The following is a 19,343-nucleotide window of genomic DNA, read 5'->3' on the forward strand; positions in this document are numbered from 1 at the left end:
TTTCCAACCAAAGTTCAGCTGATGGACTTCACCTGATCCCCCCGGAGTCCGTGTGTGCATGGGGAGGGCTGGCTGGCCTTGCACCACACCATCACTTACAAAGCAGAAGGAAGGGAGTCAATTTTTCCTCGCCCAGATGTTGAAGGGGTAATAGGAATGGAAAGTACAAAAAGCCAGCACAACATCCGAGAATGTTTAAGCAGAAAAGGTGGTGGGTGTTGTGGACACTTTGCTGTGGCGTTATTTTCCCCCCTCCCCTTCTCCTCACGTTGCTTCGAGCCAGTATTTGGCTGCCCAGTGAACTATAACAAGATTTAATAGCTCCAGTGTCACTATATTGCATTTGGACTGCTTCCATCCTTCAGCTGTAATAAACGTCTACTTTACAATGAGCTCTTAAATTCTATAAGTGACGTCAAATTGTACCTAATAATGGAAAAAAGATCAAGTACTGTAAATGGGACTTGTTTGCCCTGTCTTACCAAGCAGTGTTTGTCCTCAGCCCCTCACTGTGCTGCTGCTTTCGAGCGCTCTGGAGCTTGCCCTACACCTGGGAAAGCTGATTTCCACAAATCTTGTGTTTTCCGTGTGCCCTGGCTGTGTTGCAGGCAGTGGCCAGCCCCATGGGGAGCTCCAGCTGCTCCAGCACTGGCAGGACAGCTGCAGTTGTGCAGTGAGGGCGCTTGTTTGTTAGCTGCTGATTCACTGTCTGATGGGATCTAAGCTCAGTCGAGGAACTCGGATGTGCAAACATCTGCATGGCAGTTTTTGTCTCTGAAGATGTGACAGATGAGATGGGGGATTAGGGTGAACGACCCCGCCGAGAGTCACACACTGACACAGTGGCCTTGGAGCCGAGAGCGTGTGAACTGTGCACTTTTAAGGAGCTTTAACTTTTGATCAGTTTTTCTTTTTTTTCCCCCAGGCCTGATGAGTTTTTAAATCTGCTTAGCTGTCAGTGAGCAGGTACGGCCCACACTATGAAAACTGAAAACTGCTGATTTTCAAAGGCTCGTTCTGTCTCTTCAGTTTAGTGCACATGTGTGTGAGAGAGAGACAGTTTTGAGAGTAGTGATGAGTGGTTTGTGGCCACAAAGCTACTAAATAGAAATGTTGAGGCTTTTTAACCTTCCAATGTAGATATGGATTGAAACAGTCCCACTGGAGAGATAGATCACTTTGGTGGGGTTGGGCAAGAGGGGGGGAGAAGGGAATGGTAAAATATGAGCACTTATTATTCACCTCCTTGGAAAAGCCTCATTAATTGTGTTTTCCCCTGACCTTTACAGAGTAGTGATCAGTCATGAGAGATTCATGGTGACACTTACACTCCAGTCTAGAGTGTGCTGAGCACTCACAAACCAAGAAGTTCCTCTCTGTCCTGTGTCCTTCCCATGGAGCTGGCAGTGGGATGTGGGCAGGACAATTGCCAGGCTGTGCTGGTCCCTGTGGTGGATCTTGAGCTGTGTGTGCCACAGCTCCTGGGGAGGGTTGGGCAGGCAAGGCTGGCGAGTGAGGGCTGAGCAAGGTTTGACAACCAGGCTCTGTAGATACTCATGGAAAGCTTCTGAGAGGCAGGGACACTGTGGACAAGCAGGACCTGAGTGACAGGGAATGGTCTTTGCAGCAGTGCCACTCTGGACAGATAAAGCTGAGCAAGACTGCTCTGGGCCAGGAGGGAGACTGCCGCATTAATCAAGGTGTGAGCGCCGAGGCTGCCTTTGAAAACTGCTGACTTGGGCCCTGGGATTCTGTTTCCTATTTATGCTGCAGCTTCTAAAGGCATAAATAAATCCAAGCACAGTAAGTATGCAGTGCTTCCATGGGCGAGCACTGTGTCCTCCCCCAGGGAGCTCTGCAGGAGAGGGAAGGTGGCTGGGCTGCTAAGCCTGGTGTTGCTTCCCAAAGTCCAAGTGTTTGATCCACTTGGGATCAGTGCTGACATCTCTCTGATATCACTTTCTTCAAGGAAGCATCTTCTTGGGGGGATAAAGGTGATGTAGAGAGCCTAAGGAAGGTCTTTAGGGAGGTAGGTGAGGTCTTCAGGTAATGCCGCCGCTCATCCTTTTGCTGTTACAGGTTTGGCTTAGTCTTCTTACAGTTGTTTCTGTTAATAATTTTAAATTTCTTGATGATGTGAAAATATTGCAAGGAAAAATGTTCAACAGCTGAGTCAAGGCTATCAATCCTTAGCTCATGAGTGTGCTCTTTCATAGAGGAGACTTTTCTCAGCTTCTACAGAGAGCACAGCCCTGAGCAGGCAGTGGGTGACTTGAACCTGAGACCTGGGGCTGGGACCTGCTTCTGCTATCAGCTGCTGTGTGACCCTCCATGGTGGGTTTTCCTTTTAACTTTATAATGGCATAAAATGAACCTCCTGTGTGAGGCTGGAAAAAGCTCATTATAGCTGCTCTCTGTTGGAAAAGGGATGCAGCAGCCATGGCCTGAGGTGGGTTCCTGCTGCTGGGGGGCGTTGCTCACTGCAGCCCTGAAAAGCCTCTGCTCAGCAGCCTGAGCATGGAAAAAATGAGCTGGTCAAAATTTATCATGAGGTGACAGCTGGCAAGAGTCATAGCAGCTCTTTTGTAGCCTGCACCCACAGCGTGAGTGGTTCTCCTGTGTGTGAACCCCTCGAGGAGCTGCCATTTCTGCTGTCACACTCAGCTTCCATCTCCTCAGGGCCAGCCTGGGAAGCCTGACTTGGATTTGGCCTCCAGCATTCCAGTAGCAGAGTGTAACCACCCTTCACACACTGAACTTACTCCTTAATTACGAGCTGTCAGTTGTTATCAGCCCTTTGCTACCTCCTTTAGTACCAGGGAGGCTGCCCAGATACTCCCGAAGTGAACCCAGTTCATGAGTTAAATGGAGAGATTCTGCTGGGTCTCTCTGTTCAGCTTCTGCAGATCCCGATAATCCTCCCCTGATTTTAAAGCACGGGCATTTTTTTTAGGGGGTTTGTTGTTGTGAGGGAGACTGTTAAAATTGGAAGTAAATGCAGCAGGCTGTGCATGAGCCTTCAGACAGCCTGGAGCAACGGCTCAGAGGTGGACCTGACTCATCTCAGCAGGATATTGACTCTGCAGCATAATTATGATGCTTTGAGAACCTGATTTTAAAATAATTGAGGTATAAAATTATGCGCCTGGCTCTCACAGTTACTACAGCTCCGGGTATAAATTGAATAAGGGGCTGTGCAAATGTGCCACTTGGCTATAGCAGGAGCAGCAGCGAGTCTGGAAATGTCCTGCGTCACCGCTGCTCGCCTCTTGCTGGGAAACCAGCTGCAGGCTGAGGTTTGCAAACAGCCTCTGGATCTTCCAGTTGTGCAGTCACAGGGGTTTGGCAAATCCATGGAAAATCTAGCTTGGTGTAGCCAAAATCCACTGGTGAAAAAAAAAAATCCCTGGCTGTTTGCTAATCCCAGCACGTGGAGCAGCTCAAACACCTCTGGCTGCTTCCAGCAATGGGCTGGGTGCAGACAGTGCTGTGGACACAGCTGGGGTTTTGACACCTGCTCTCCAGAGCTGTGTGGTGGCTCCTCTGCTTCCAGAAGAGCTTTTCCCTCTCTCCCATCATTTCTGCAGACAAACTTCTGTGTTTTGTTTGGATAATACAATGAGTGGTCTTTGATTCTCTATGAAATCCCAGGATTTTGGAGGGAGGCCACTGTCCTCAGTGAGTTGTCTGAAAGGGCCATTTTGTCACCTCTGTCCCACCTGGAATGGTGTTCCCCCTGATCTGAATTTGGTGAAATCCCATGGTTTTATTTCATGGTTTGATACCTGGGCTCCACTGTTCTTGAAAGGGTAAGAACAGGTTATTTTCAACTCAATAATTTACTTTTTTTTGCTAGTCTGGCTAAAAACCAGGCAGAGAAGTCAGGTTTGTTCTCTTTGTGCCTCCTTCAGTGTCAGGCTGCTGATCCCAGGTGCCTTTCCCTTGGTTTGAGGTTGGGGTTTGCTCCGTGGTGTTGCCCAGTTGTTTCCAGGGCTGTTTTCTACCCAGCTTTCAGGGGCTGGCTGCAGTAGCTGGAGTGGGTCACTTCCAATGGGCACACAATCAGGGTCTGCTGCTGCCTGCAGGCCTGTGGGCTGAGCCCAAATGCTGCCTTTTAATCACTGAGCACAGGGAAGGAGAAACCTGAAGGAGGGTTCATGCTGAACCCTCAGCTCCCATAAAAACTGAGCAGGAAGCTGGAGCAGGAGCCAGTGCTGTGACCAGACAGGCTCCACATGCCAAGGCTGCTGCTGTGCCTGCTTGGGACCAAAATGTTGGGATTTTTAGTCTGTAATAAAATAAACCCTCTTGGGTCTCAGCCATCTGAATTATTACCTGACTGGCACTTCATTATAAACACATTTTTTCCATGTTGATACTGGTTTCTTGCCATTTTACTGCCTTTTAGGTTCTATTTTTTTGTTTTATTCATCTCTTCCAATCAATAGAAATATCCTGCGTTTAGCAAGCAGCAAGGACAGATATGACTGATGTCCTTATGATGGAGCAGAATCACTTCCAGAGCATTTGGGGAACAAGGGGAGAAGCTTTTAAATCTAATTTTCAAAGCTCTCTAAAACACACCAAACTGCTCAAGATGTGTAGCTGAGTCTCCCACAGCCATTAGCTCCAAGAGTTGGGATCCTGGAGTTACACCATTGCAGATCTGGTCCTTGAGATCCATCCTGAGGTGGTAACTGTTGTTCCTTGCCATGACACTAATTAAAAACCACTTAATGAGATTACCTTCACCTGTTCTGGAGGATTAGTTTGATGAAGGAAATCCTGTATATGCATGTGGATGCACACACTTCTGTGCAGAGCTCAGCAGTGTAGGCAAGCAGAGTTTTCCCAGAATTATTCTCTACAGGCTTTGCCATAGCACAGACATTTTTATCCTCCCCTCCACAGGCACAGATTGCTCTGACAGCAATAAAATGCGGCAAAGAATTGAATTTGGAAATAAATTGTTCAGATGATGCAGCACCAGACGGATCACTATTGCAGAAGAGTCGGTCCGGGGTGGATTTGCTTTAGTGCCAGGCTGGAAATGTGGCAGTCACAGGGGAGGCGAGCTGGGGGCACCATGGCATGGGGCTGGGTGTCCCCTGGGGTGATGTCCCCTGGGCAGTGTCCCCTAGGGTGGTGTCCCTGGGCAGTGTCCCCTAGGGTGGTGTCCCTGGGCAGTGTCCCCTAGGGTGGTGTCCCTGGGCAGTGTCCCCGCGTGTGCTCAGCACTGGGGCAGCTCTGGCAGAGACGTCGCAGTAAACCTGGGTTATAAACACTGAATGTTGTCCCTGGTTGCTCTGTGACCATGGGCATGCGTTTGAGGCTCTCTAAACCTCGTAAAAGGTTGGTGAAGTGTTGTGCAAACACCGACTGGCACTAAGGGCTGTTGATAGCCGTGCGGTTTCCTGATTCCCACACCGTGGTTTAATCCACAAGATAAATTGGTTGGGTTTATTCTGTTGGGTGTTTTCACCAGTCACAGGACTTGGGGTTGGTTTGGCTCCAGCAGCTCTCTCTGAAGACATCCAATGAGCAGGCACAGCAGAAAGGTGGATTTTGGTGACAAGAAGGAGCCAAGTGAATGGTTTGTGTGCTGTGAGAGCCATCACCTGATCCTGCCCAGGCTGACTTGAGCTGATAACTGACTTTGCTTCTTGTGTCCTCTTCTCCTCACCAGTCATCTTTTATTTCCCCCTTCCTTACATAAAGTTATTGTCTTTATCCACAGTCCCTAGGGGGGTATTAAAGGTATTTGAGAAGTTCCTGCTTTGACCTGTGGTGTAGTGAATGCTGTATTCCCTGAATTCTTAACTAGAATTCTGTTACAGTGCCTTGAGGTGGGGTACAACGGGATTTTTTTCTGTTGCAGTTTGATCTTTGACTGTATTCTCATGCAGTGGGAGTGTAAAAATGAGCCTGACATTGACAGAAGTGACAGGAGGATCTTGCCAGCAGACTCTTTTGGAGGTGCAAAAAGAAAGGGTCCTACCAAGACTATAATTCAGAATAAAGCAGGGAAGAAAATACATTTCTGCTGTCTTTATTCTTAGAATCCAAAGGTCTTTCTTCATCGTACTGTTACTGAGGGCTGAGGAACTTGAATTATTGCCCTTTCTTGCTGCTAAATGAATTGGAGAGGATAAAACCTGATGCTTTTGAGAGGATGCATCTCTGGTGTGTTGCTGACACTGGAGACTCTGGGCAGTAGCAGATCTGCCTATTCATTTGGAGCTTTTGTCACATCTCTTCTGTGGAGATGCTGTTGCATATGAAAGTCTGATTGATCTTATGGCAAAGGTCAGGAGAGCTTTGATGGTATCCCCTGAAGCAAATCAAAATTCTTCTGAAAGATTCTGTTCAATTTGATATCAAAGGTCTGGTAGCACTCCAGGGATTCTTCTCTCTGCTATTATGCTTATAGCTATTACAAAAATTAATGTTTGCTTGTTGTTGGAGGTTTTTTTTTTCCCCTAAATAGGATGTTCTGCCATAAGAATGGAAAATAACCACTTCTCTCTTTCCTCCCTCCTCCTTTCTGTCTGTTTCAGAGATCCTCGATGCATTTCCTTGCCATTATTTAAGGAGCCTTTACTAAAAGCTTTTGGATTGTGTTTCTGAGCAGACAAGAGATTTCTGTATCCAAAATGCTCATAAAGGAATATCGCATTCCTCTTCCGATGAGCGTGGAAGAATATCGCATCGCCCAGCTCTACATGATCCAGGTCAGGAACATTCTGCTCCCTGCAGGGCTCTGGGGGCTCTCTGGGGGGGTGGGGGAAAATTCCTGCAGGATTGGAAGTTTTAAATTTGGGTTTTGCTGTTTGCTTATAAAGGAGTAGCGGGGAAAGTGACACAAACTTCGATTTCTGAGTTGCTTCCTCTTCTGCTTAAATTGGAGAACTCTGTCTGACCTGCTGGGGAAACAAGAACATGTTCCTGTGGAAACACTCAGCCCAAGTGTGTGGGTACCTACTGGAAAGGGAACAAGCTGTAGGGCATAAACAGGCTCTGCTTCCCAGCTGGGTGGTGGTTACTGGTTGTGCCAATTCCAGTTGCAAACCAAATTCTGTTCTTTTCTTGGGAAGCAACAGTCTAATATAAACTTGAGAGGGTAAACCAAAGGCATAATTTGGAATTAAGGGAGGGGGAAAAAAGGAAATGTAATCTGTGTTCATGTACCACAATGAAACAGATACTAATCAGTTTAGGCCTAAAATGTAGATTATTTTTAATAGGCTTCTGAATACTGATGGGAATTTTTGCAGAATTCCCTGTCTGCAGTAAAGCAGTTAATTAAAATGTTGGGTTTTTGTAACTGAAGTCCTCTGTGCCCATAGTCTCACAATGTTTGAAATCCAACCAGGAGCAGTTATAAAAGGAAATGAAACTGAAGTGTTATTTCATTGTCCCACACTTTAAATAAAATGTAATTTTGCTCATCCACACATCTAATATTGAGCTTGCAGGAGAACTCTGCTTTCTGAAGCAGTGCTAGAAAAATCTGCTTTGGTTTAAAACCTAAAATAAGGGAGAAAAGCAAACCCTCCAAACCAAAGCAAAAGCACAACCCCCATTTCTCTCCTGGCCACCCAGCTGTGTTCCCTAAGGATTCATGCACTTGGGCTTGACTGTTAAAAGAATGCATGGTGTGTGTATATATAATGGTAATAATGGTCAAATTCCATTTTCTGACACAAATGTGTCATCTATGTGTATTTAACCTAAATCTTGGCATAAACAGGTAAACATTTTCCTTAGGTGGCTTCATTTTTCTGTACCTTTTCCTGATGCTGTAGCTGCTTTGAATATTGGTGTAATTGTTTTGTTAACAACTTTGTCTTCCTAATTTGTCTCAGCTGCTTTGCATGAAGAGCTGGTGGATGGCAGCAGAGTATTATCTGTGCAGAACTTGTCAGTGAGCAGCAGAGCGTAGGGGAGAGTGATCTGATTAGGAAGGAGGAGCCCACCTGATTAAACAGAGGATGAATCCTTAATTGGGGAGTGTCTGTGGGGCCTCCTGGGAATTCTGGAGGACTTGGTCAGGGAGGTGGATTTGCTTTTTGATCTCAGAAGTTAAATTGCTGGTTTTAATTTTCTTAATGCAGGACATTGGGTTCTGCTTTGTTACTTAACAGAGATTTTGGCCATATCTTAACGTCAGAAGCACACAAGAAGCCATAAGGGTTTCATGCAAGGGGAAGTTCACCAGCTTGAGGAACTACGTCTCCAAATTGCCATCCAGCCCTGCTTTAATTTTCTACTGCATTGCCAGGCAGCAGAGTAAGGTTTCCTCTTAGCTCAGGTGTCAAATCAGGTTTCTGGTCTCCCTCCATTCTCTTGGAGCAGGGGGCTAAGCTGGAAACACTTCATGGAGCCCAAGGTCTGGGGGAGCTGGAGGAGTGCATGACAAGCAGAGGACTTTGCTGTGTTACTTGTACAAGTAGCACAAGAGGAGAAGTTAGCTGTGCTTTTCCTTGAGAGTACTAGTTTCAACTCAAGTTTGAGATAAAGAAAAAGCAATAACAAAACAAAGACCGCTTAGGGTAGGGTTCATAGTCTGGTAGTGATTTGCTTCAATTATTCCTGCATTAGTGGAAAGATTCCTGCTGGCTTCAGTGTGAGTTTTTCCTAGACCAGGATATCAAATGTTTTCTCCAGTTTGATTTAAAAGTGGAGGTTTTGTCTTTGAGACAGGCAGTGGGGAAGGAGCAGTGGGGAGCGTGACTCTGTCCTTGTCAGAGAATGAGAAAGTGCTTCATGTCTATCCTCTTACTTTTCCTCTGGAACACCTGAAGAGGCCACAGGAGAAGTTCTGTGTGTTGATCCCCCTTATGAGAACAAGCTGAGATATCTGTGCAAAGCAGCAGTGAAGAGGCATTTCTGAGAAATCTGTGGCTAAAATGCAGAACAGAATGTTTTGAAGTAGTTCCTGGGAAGAGGAACGATTCTTAAAGGCAAAAGGTTAATTTCTAAGACATTTGTCGTGTACGGAGTGGTGGCGTTACTGCTGGTGGCACCAGGCAGCCTGCTCCTGTGAGAAGCACTTCTCCAGCAGTGGGAAAGGCGATGTCACAATTGTTCCTCAAGGCTTTTAGGGAGCCTCAAGCATGTACCTGAAGTTGATCACTTGTTTCCTTCGAGCTCATGAGTGAAAATTCCCATTAAATTCCAAACCAGTTGGTACAAAGCTGCCTTTTTTTTTTTTTTTTTAATCTTTTTGCCTAGATATACATTTTCCTAGATTTCAGCATTGTCCAAATGGAAGTTTTGCAGAAGGCCCTTTTCCCCTGAGCCCTGTGGTGGAAGTGATGCCTCAAAGTCATGTGGGCAGGATGTTCAGACTCAAGCTGTAGTACTGTCATCACTTTTCAAAGCCATTTCCATATAGATTTTTTGCTCTGCAGTGGAAGGATCAATCATCTGTTTTCATGAGAGAACAATCCCTTCTCGTTCATAGAAGTCTCATCAAAACTTTCCACCAGATTTGATGTAAGCAGCATCATGCCCAAATAGCAAAGGATCCTTCCATTAAATGGGAACAGGCTGTACTCGTATTTGCTGTGTTTACTGCATGGGAGAATTAAAATTGTGCAGTATATAATCCACATCTCTCTTGCTTCTCTGCGCCACTGGGCAGGCGAGACGTGCAATAAATCATTGTGTGCATGCCTGTGTTGCTCTGTAATTCCTCTTATAACTACAAGTTCTCCAGGCTGGTGTATAAAGCTGTGAAAACTGAGATGAGTGGCCTGCTGCTTTGCTTTTTAGTGGTTTTCTTCAATTTGAGGTGAGAGAGCAAAAAGTCTCCTAAGTTGCTTTCTGCTGGCTTCTGAAATATTATCTACAGTCAGTGGTTTCAGTACTTTAAGTAGCACTTAAATTCTTCCTTAAATAAGTTAATTTTACATTACAGCAAGGACTTAATGTACCCTCGACTTGCTTGAAGCCTAGCAGATCTGAATTGTTTTTCTCTATTAAATTTCAGACTTTCAATATCCTTCCAAGGGAAACCTCTCACGCAGCATTGTCAGCGTCTCCAGGCTGGGAACCCTTGCTCCATCCAGAGCAGTTGGGTTTAGCTTTTCCATAGGCACAAGATCTTTTTGCATCATTGATGAGGTTTTGTCTCTTTTGAGGTCCAAATTAAAACATACTCATTTTTTTATATGAACTAAGAAGCAGCAATCTTCCTTCCTGCTGTGACCTGGTTTTATTCTGGTGCATAAAACAGGCAAAATATTACAAAACAGTAAAATTACTCTTTATACCTCTGTTAATGTAACTTTTCCCTGAAATCTGTGTGCACATTTAAAAGCCAGTCGTGCTTCCAAGGGCGAGGGTTTCTCAATGAACTCAGCCTGGAATTGAGTTGTCCATGGGACTGGGAGTGGTTTGATCTGGGGAAGCTGCAGGCTGCTGTCCTAAAGTAAGGAGAGAGGAGGACCTGGAGATGAGCACTGGAATGAGTTCTGTGAAACACAAACCATTCATGGAGGGAACAGTTGTAACCATCTGTACGGATTTGTTTCTTCCTGCAGAAGTTTTGAGCCAAGGACTCTGACCTGGATGTCTTCTCAGACTCTGCACATCACATCCGAGGTGTGTGTGCTATTTCAGTCTCTGCGAGGTGAATCCTGTTGGGCACAAAGGGATCTGTGTTACACATTAGAGAGATCTTATTAAAGGGTCTCTTAATTCTTCCCCTCCTGAATCCTGCATATTTTGGTCTCAGCAGCAATCCTTTCCTGGAACACTGGCATCCTTTCCTTGTGTGTTCAGGCAACCTTCCTTTCTGTACACCTCCTCCTCCTCACCCCAGAAACAATGCACACATTAACGTAAAGTCTCTGTTTCATAAAAGCTTGAAATATGAGCCCTGAATGCATTTGTTAGGATGTTATTAGCCAAAGGTCAGTCCTTTTATCATCTTAATAACGTTCATTACTGTGCTTCCATATGCCATGAGATTCCAAGAGACCGCTGCCCTTCTGACCCTTTCATAAGACAAGAGAATTCCTCTTGTTATTAAAACTTATTTTTGTATCAGTGTGCACAGCTTTCTTGTCTGTTGTAAATAACTCTTGTCTTCATTTTGTCTACACAGATTTCTCTGGGTATTTGTGACCTTCCTCCAAAGATAGTGTGCTTTAAAAATATTCTTCTGCTGGACCTAGTGATTACCTTTTGAGGATAAAACTTATTTTAAGATGCAGCGTCATCCTTTTGAGTTAATAGCTTTAATACTTTGTCATTCGTCACTTCGAGGGTCCATGACTGGGAAAGGCCTCTGGCCCTGTTTGAGGCACTGCATGGAAGATAACCCATCTGCTCAGCACTGCCTGCTGAACTCAGGCAGAATCCTGGGAATTGAGGGCTTCTCTCATGTTTTAACATGAGCTTCTTCTCTACCATCCTCCAGGGCTTTGCATTTATTGCCTTCCCTGAAAAATCAAAGTGTGTTTCCAAGCATCTCCTGTCCTGACTGCTGATGGAGTATCCTGAGTCACTTTCCTCCTTTCTGGAGGATTATGGTTTGTCCATCATCTCAGTTTCCAGACACCTGCACTGTCCTATTTTTCCCCTTCATTTCCCTGTAGCTCTCAGGAAGCACCTTTGAGGACAGACTTAAAACTCTGCTTGTGCTGGTGGTAATTCTTGAGGCCCTGTCGTGATACCCAGGTGCAAAAGTTGTGTCCCTTAAACCCTCAGCTCCGCTTGGCAGTTGCCAGCAGGCTCAGCAGATGGTGAAGGATTGATTGAGTGGAGGAAAGCAAACTAACCCTTCATCTCTGGACACTGAAAAGTGGATGGCTGATTATTTTTGTTCTGCATGCAGATGCCTTGGCCATCTGCACAGACAGACATGTATGCTTCAGTTTTAAAGCAGGTGATGCTGCTGACAGCTCCAGGGACCCTGGAAGGCTCACAAGTCTAAAAGCAAAGCCTGGTTTGAAGCTTTTCCCCTGATTTCTGTGCTGCAGCGTTAAAACCTGTGGCTTCTGTATTCTCTCTTTTTCCTCTGGTTTTCATAACCTTTTCTTTGTTATTTTGAGGATTTGCATCCTTCCGGAGGAGGAGAGTAAGGCACTTGCAGATGTTTAGTTTTGAGGATAAGGGTGGTACAGTTATGTTTGGTGGTACCACTCTTGGGGTCTCATTTGCACCCATACAGGTTATCGTTTGGGAAAACATACAGAAGGGGCAAACACCTTTTCTACATTTATTTTTTTCTTGTTTTGTAGTCATTATCCTTGAATTCTTACATTGTCCAGGATTCCATATCATGTTCCAAAATAGATTGATTTTAGGGTAGTGAACTTGATGTTGCCTTGACAGTTCATGTGCTCTCTTGCTCTTAACAAAGGTGAATGAAGCTGAGATAATGTTATAACACAAACAATTTTGAACTTCAGATTTGCACTGATTTTAATACAGGACACAGCACTGCCAATCCTACTGAACTGGCTGTCAAAAACCCTTTATCCTTTTTTTTTTTTTTTTTTTTTTTTTTATTCTTATGAAAGAAGGACAAAAATATTGACTAGGATTAGGTTCTCCCTTTTTCAAATACCTGAAGGCAAGTAATGAATTAAGTATTAGGAAGACTATGGGGATTTCTTTAAGCCAGTCCTGTGGTATTTTAGCACACAGCTCATTGTTAGTGAACAATTGCATTGGGTTCCTGAAGTATCAGGGATGTAGTCAGAGGATTAGACTTGATCCAGAACAGCCCAAGTTGAAATTTTGTCTCTGACTCACAATATGGTAATGGGCAACTTGCTCTGCCTCCCTTTAAACCAGGGACAGTAATTGTCACAGACAGTGTCTGTGGAATAGTTAATGCAATGAAAAATCAGTTTAAAGACACAGAAGGAAATACTTAGAGTAGATGAAATACTGAGCTGGTAGTCTAGTAGACATTTTGAAAGATGAGGCATGTGGGGTAAACAAGTTTGAGGTATCTCCATAATAAAGTGATCCCTAATTCATGTGCCTCTGGCACATCCAGCCCTGACTCTAAAGGACTATGACTGGGTGTCTTTGTAAGGCAAAGTGATTAATGAGTGGCCATGAGAAAGGTTCTCTTAATGCTGTAAATTTTTTATGACTCTGCACAATTGATTGTCCCCAAAATATCCTGGTTTTGTACAAGCAGCTCATTAATATCGAGCCCTGATTCTAAATAATGCAGTGCCTACAACACTCGTACAAAGTGATGCTGTGCATGTTTCTGCTCCACCTTGACGCTCATAGCCTGGCCTGCCTTCAGCTTTTAAGGCTTTTTTTACAGAAAATGTGTATTCCATTGCAAGCAAAGCAGCCAGCAGTGCTGGTGCTGATGGTGCTGCAGAGGCAGTGCAGGTAACGTGCCCATGCCTGGGTGAGAGAGGTCCCTTCCTCAGGGCCTTCTGCACGCCCAGCTTTGCTTGTGCAGCTCTACACGTGCCTCTCTGTGCCACAAAGACCCTTCTTGGTCTCCTTGTGTGCTGGATGTCCCCTTGGCAGCATTGAGGGTGGTTACAGGCCTGTCTGGTAGTCCAAATTCTTGCTTAGTAAACTTGAGGGAAGATTCCCCCCCATAAAATCCCTGCCACAGGCAGGAGTGATCAGGTGGCATCTCCCTGCAGAGCTGGGAAGGACCCAAAAGGGAACCCTCCTGGAAGTTGCAGCTGATCAGTGCTGGATTGGGAAAAGGGTAACTACTTCATGGTTACTAACAGAGGGTAACTACTTCATGGTTACTATCAGAATTATGTGCAGCTGGTGAGGCATCAGTGTTTGGGGACAGGGCAGTGCCTGGCTGGAATGAAGCACTGCATATTGCCGAGCCCATTGATCAAACCTGCAAGGGGGTGTTTAAAACAGCTGCTCTTTTGCCTTTATTAATGAAGCTGTTGATGAGGAACAGATTTCTTTCCCCTCTCCCCAGGGTTTCAGGTCATTCCCATGTATTTGGAGCAGTGAGGCTCAAAGTGCTATTGTCAAGCCTTGTGTTCTGATCATTATCTTGTTGACTCAAACTAACCTTCCTTCCCGAAATAAGTATTGACATGGCCCTTTATGTTGTTTTTTTTTTTTTTTATAGCACTAATTGGATTAAAGTAATTGTCACATGTGAAGGATACATGTTAGAGCACAAAGGGCACAGGGGAGGCTCAGCTGTGGGCACCATGGTTACTGGTGACATCACTGGTTTGCTCTTCCCAGCAAGGATTCAGTGCAGCTGAAGCCTGAGTGAGGATGGCCCAAATTGGGGGATTGCTGATGCAGCCCCTCCTGTTGCCATGGAAACACAGGACACAGTTTAAAGTTGCCTGCATGCATAACATGATGCTCATGGTGTAAACAAAATCAGGGTCCTGTGGTGCCCACAGCTTCTGGAAGGGCAGGAATGGTGTTATGGGCAGAGTGGGGAATCCTGTTGTGGTTGGACTTGTTTTGACTTTACTGTGCACAATGAGGCAGAGTGAGCCTTGTTTTGAGGGACAAGAGCAAAACTCACAAGTCCCTTGCTGTCCTGAGCAGTTTTGTGGTTGAGGGACTGTCCAACTTGATGTCATTTTTTCTGATTGGAGCTTACAAAGTGCAGGCTCAAAAGTTCTGTTAAAACCATCCCTGGGATAACAGGATTCCATTAAGATTGTTCTCAACAATCTTAAGAGAAGCTTCCCGGTTTGAGGACTGTTCTGCTATATTTTGTTAAAGGTCTCTACTCCAGCCCAGCAAAGAGCACTGTCACAAAATGGTTAGGGTGCTGAAATGGAGATTCAAAGATCTGGGTACTGGATGTAGCCCTGCCAGCAGCTCTGTGTCTTCAGGTTACTTTCTTCAAAATGGTGCTCTTTTGTTGATTCCATGGTCTTTAATGTGAGGGGACTCAGCTGTTCTGACTGGGCACAAAAGCCTCTGACAGCCAGAAGTTGTGTGTGCTGTTGTACTTCAGCACTCTCCTGCATAAGTAACAGTAGGGGTGATTTTTATTTTTAATTTAGCTCCTGAAACTTCCTGTTTGCTGTTAGAACATTGTGCATTGATAAAATTATGTTGGTTTAGATGTTCTGCATCTTGGCTTCTCTAAGAGTGGAATAGCTCCATCTCCTCTGCTCCCTTCTTTCACTTGGAACAAAGCTTTTTGCTCAGGTATTGCCCTGCTTATGGTGATATGATTTTAATTGGGTGTTTCAGGTCTTTACAACTTTTCTTTTCTTTATATGTGTGTGTCAAAGTATGAAACTGTGGTACTTTTAGGATAACCCAGCATTTTGTTTTCATAGGTGGGTTTTGGTTACCTGCAGTAAATAATGACCATGAACGGGGCCTGGTCTATCAGGTAACTGCATCAGCAGGCAGAAGGTTGCTGGTGGTGAAAGCAGATTGCTGGTAATGAATTAGGTGTCAGCTCAAATGCTCCTGAAGGAGTGGTTAACAGAAGCCAGAGCTGAGTCATTCCGCAGCACAGGCGGCTGGAGGCAGAGCGGATAGCCCTGAGCAGGCACACCCTCCCTGGGCATGAGACCCGTGTGCAGCAGTCCTGTGCTGGGAAAACCCGTTCAGAATAAACCAAGCATTCCTTCCAGGACCTTTTGGTGTTTCCCAGTGCGTCCATCATTGGCTTTCTGGTGTTTGGTGCTGTTTGATTCCAGTAGTTATGGCTGGAATGTGCTGTCGTATTTTGTGCTGGTTTGTTTGTGGTGTTTGACTGCTGGTACTGCCACAATAAGCCAAATTACATGGCTGAGACTAACAGGCTGCTTTTCTCATAACCTCTCCCAGCTTTTCTATTAAAGTTTACAACCTGCAAGGTCCCAGCCACAGTGGCACTGGTACCTCCTCAGTACCTGGTGCCTGCAGCTGGGAGTGAGGATGGCTGGTGGGCAGCTGCTGGAGCATAGCAAGGAAGGCTCTTGGTGGTGGGAAGAAGACACCACTTTGGAAAATCAATTTTAAGAGTGAAATATCCCTCAGCCTAAATAATGTTCAACTGGAGATAGTTGGGAATATTTTTCCCTCAATGGAAGAGATTGAAAGAGTTTATTCCTCTCCCCCGGCCTAAATTTTGTTTATACCTTGGGTGCCTTTGCGCTTCCTTTCTAGAACAGAACAGGTCTGGTTGGTGAAAACAGGGCTTAAGAGCTCTCCAATGATGACAGGAGTCATCTTCCTGAGCAGCTTCAGGCATTTTTGTGGTCTGATGGATTGTATGAGGCACTTCATGCTTTCTCTGGTTCCCAAAGGAAGGGTCTGTTTCTGGGGACTTAATTGGTGTTTGTGGTAGCCTTAGCATCCAAAACAATAAAAAAATAGTAATTGGTCATAAAGAATGTTTTCTCAGCCTCCCTTGCCACAACAATATGAGCAAGTATGTTAGCAGGGTCCTCTGGGGATATTTGCTGTCATGTTCTTGTTCTGTGGTTACAGAGATGTCTTTGCTGTCCTTGTTAACTGAAACCATCAGCAAGCTGGAAACTTCTCATATCCCTATCTGTGTCTAAGTGGGCTAAAAAAACCCTGAGAGTTCAGTGTTATTTTAATGCATTCTCCCAGAAGAGTTTTGTCCAGACTTATCAAAATACCCCCTTTCCAAATGGGAGCTGGAGGAAAAAAACACCCCCAAAAAAATCTTCTGGTTATTGTTTCCATTCAATGATTTGTGTCTTCTGTACCCATGGATGATAGGTCTGTCAAGCATGGTGCTGTCAGTCTTCATAATTGGAGTAATCTCAGATCAGAACTCTCGTGGGTCCTGTGTGACTGCACTGCTGAAGGGAAGTAAGAACAACATCAGGAAGCTAAAGCATCCCAACCTTTTGTAAGCACTGTCTCACTTACTTAGATTGAGAGCTTGTACTGTGAACAATAATCAGTGGTAAACAAGGTGAGAGTGTAGTTATAATCTATTTTTGAAAGCTAGAACATGCCCGGATCACCCATTATCACCATGCTGCCTACCCTGTCCTTACTGTTCTCTGCAGGACCATTGCAGTGCTCAGTGTAGTTACAATAAAAACAGACACCTTGAGGAGAAGCTAAACCAGCTGAGCTCTTTGCAGTGCTGCTGTTGGCTTTGCAGAGCTTCTCTGCTTGTAGACCTGAGGCTGTGAGCAGCCTGGGCTGGATTCCAGGGCAGGAACACAAGGAAGACTCTGGATTAGATTAATATTCTTCTTGGTGTTCTGAGTTGGTTGATGGGGCTGTTTTTCTTTAATTCCCTAAAAGCAAAACATTACAAGGCAATCTTAATTTACACAGCCTGACCTGTGTATGTCTCCAGCTGATCCAATAAGCCACATCCTTAACTGTTTGATCCAGCATTATGCATTCCTGCTCTAGGAATGCTGTTCCTTCAGCTGTGCTGAGACTCCTTGGGCTGTGAAGGTTTCTGTTGCCATCAACCATCATTCCTTTATGGAACTGTGTCCCACTAGAAAAACAAATTGCATTGAGTCACCTGGTTCTGTTCACCTGGGCCAGGTCATTTGCTGGACTAAGGCTTTGCACAAAAGGTTTGCTCTGGCTGGGAGACACATTTCTAAATGGGAAAGGAGATGGGAGATCTGAGAACTGATGAACCTGCCTGTGGAAGGCTCTGTTTACAGCTGTTTGTCTGCTGTTGAGAAGGGCAGATGATAAATGGGTTAGGCTGGCCCAGTGGTTCAGTGATATTCATGGGAATTATTCATCTGTGATTGTTGTGCTGAGGTCATGCGCTGTGTCCCATGCTATGCTGCTGTGCCAAGAGATTTATTTTAATAGAAGCCTTTAAGTAACTGGCATTCTTGCTAATCATGGTGCATCTGCTTTCTCTGGGTTCCCTGTTATGAGTAATTTAATGCTATTACTTTAGCTAGAAGGGATCTGTGTCACCATCTGTCCTGAAAAGCTATTGATGGGGCTGTGGGGAACATGGAGTGTCATCAGCAGGAGAGAGGGGCTTGGAAAGGGATGACTGGATTTCCTAATGTAATACAATATAAGATGGTTTACTGTGATTATGGTTAGTTAACCTGCATATAAAGGCTGTCAGCTACTCTTTGATTTTGCTGGGGACCATTCCTCAGGTATTTATAGAGGGGGAAGATGCTGTGTCAGTACTAAGTAGCAATGACCCAGGTAATCTGCTAAATAAAGTCTCTACTTCTCTCCGAGCCTGAAACCTCTGAGACTGACCCTCAAGTGCCTGCACATCACCTCCAGCAGTTATTCCTTGGACAGGGCCTGCCACACACTTCTCAAGCCAAATGTTTTCCTGATTGAGGGTTATTTTTTAATTGTTGTTTACAGACCACTTCCTTGTGACAAGCCCTCTCCAGGCTGTAGCCCAGGCACAGTAGGCATGAAGAGGCTGCATGGCTGCAGAGCAAATTGCTCTTCACTCCCACAAGTGCTTCACTTTCACAGCACCACTTATGCCCAGAGTACCATCCTGCTCTCTCAAGTGCATGTGGCTAAAGTCTTTATTTTTATTATATGAGAAACGTATTTTCTCTTTGTCTTTCTGATTGGTCAGTAACTGCTCTGTTCACCATCTCTCCTGACTCTTGGCCCTTCCTTACTTCACTGCAGCTCGTTGTCTTCTCAACCAGCCAGCTGCTAAGTGAGAGAGCCTGGAGGGCTGGGAAGCAGCTTTGTGTGGGTTTATCCTGGGGAGTTTCTCTTTGATCATACTATCCTTCCCAGCACAGTGTGCTGTGTTATGAGTATAAATTTGGCCTGACTCAAAAGTTCTGGCTCTAAAGATAGTTTGGGATATAATCTTTAATTTTTTTTTTTTTTTTTTTTTTTGTCAGCAGAGCTACAGCTCTTATTTCACATTCATCTGAGAAAATGGTTTTATCATATCTTACGTAGATAAGTGACAAGTAGGAGGGATGTGAAGGGGCAAAATTTGCTTAGGGTTTGTAACTGGGTGACAAAGGCTGTGGGCTGCAGTTGGTCCTCTGCAAAGGCTGGAGGAGGAAGCACACCCTGCTCCCAGAATAGGGTTTGCAGTCTGCTGCAGCTGCATAGAAGTGAATAAAATAACCACAATTCAGAAGTAGGACGTGAACTGACTTCCACCAAGAGTCTCAGTGAACTTGGTTTTTCCTTCCTGCCTTCTCTCCCAGTGAGCTGGGACAATGACACTGTGTCACCCTCGCCTCTCCCACCATCCGAGCGTCACCAGTTCCAGGTTGGCTGGAGAAGCTGCTGATGGAATTATTCATGTACAGCAAAAATTGGCCAGTTGTGGGTTCTTCAGGGTTCCAGCTGTAGGGTGAGAATCAGGCAGCTCATCTCCATGCAGAGAAGTTTTTGCTAAAACTGGCTGAATGGGGAAAAGTGAAATGAGGAAT

General features: G+C 45.1%; 1 protein-coding gene across 9 annotated transcripts in view; it reads left to right on the forward strand.

Moving 5' to 3' along the window:
• PITPNM2 (phosphatidylinositol transfer protein membrane associated 2) overlaps positions 1-19,343 on the forward strand; it is a 126,038-nt gene that overhangs the window by 55,540 nt on the left and 51,155 nt on the right. For all 9 annotated transcript variants that reach the window (XM_053993845.1, XM_053993849.1, XM_053993843.1 and 6 more), the window contains one exon: positions 6,558-6,731. In XM_053993845.1, the coding sequence (XP_053849820.1) occupies positions 6,654-6,731 (78 nt within the window). In that variant the 5' untranslated portion in view covers positions 6,558-6,653. The remainder of the gene's footprint in view (positions 1-6,557; positions 6,732-19,343) is intronic.

The sequence above is a fragment of the Vidua macroura genome, chromosome 18, assembly GCF_024509145.1.
Source record: "Vidua macroura isolate BioBank_ID:100142 chromosome 18, ASM2450914v1, whole genome shotgun sequence".
NCBI classification, from domain to species: Eukaryota; Metazoa; Chordata; class Aves; order Passeriformes; family Viduidae; genus Vidua; species Vidua macroura.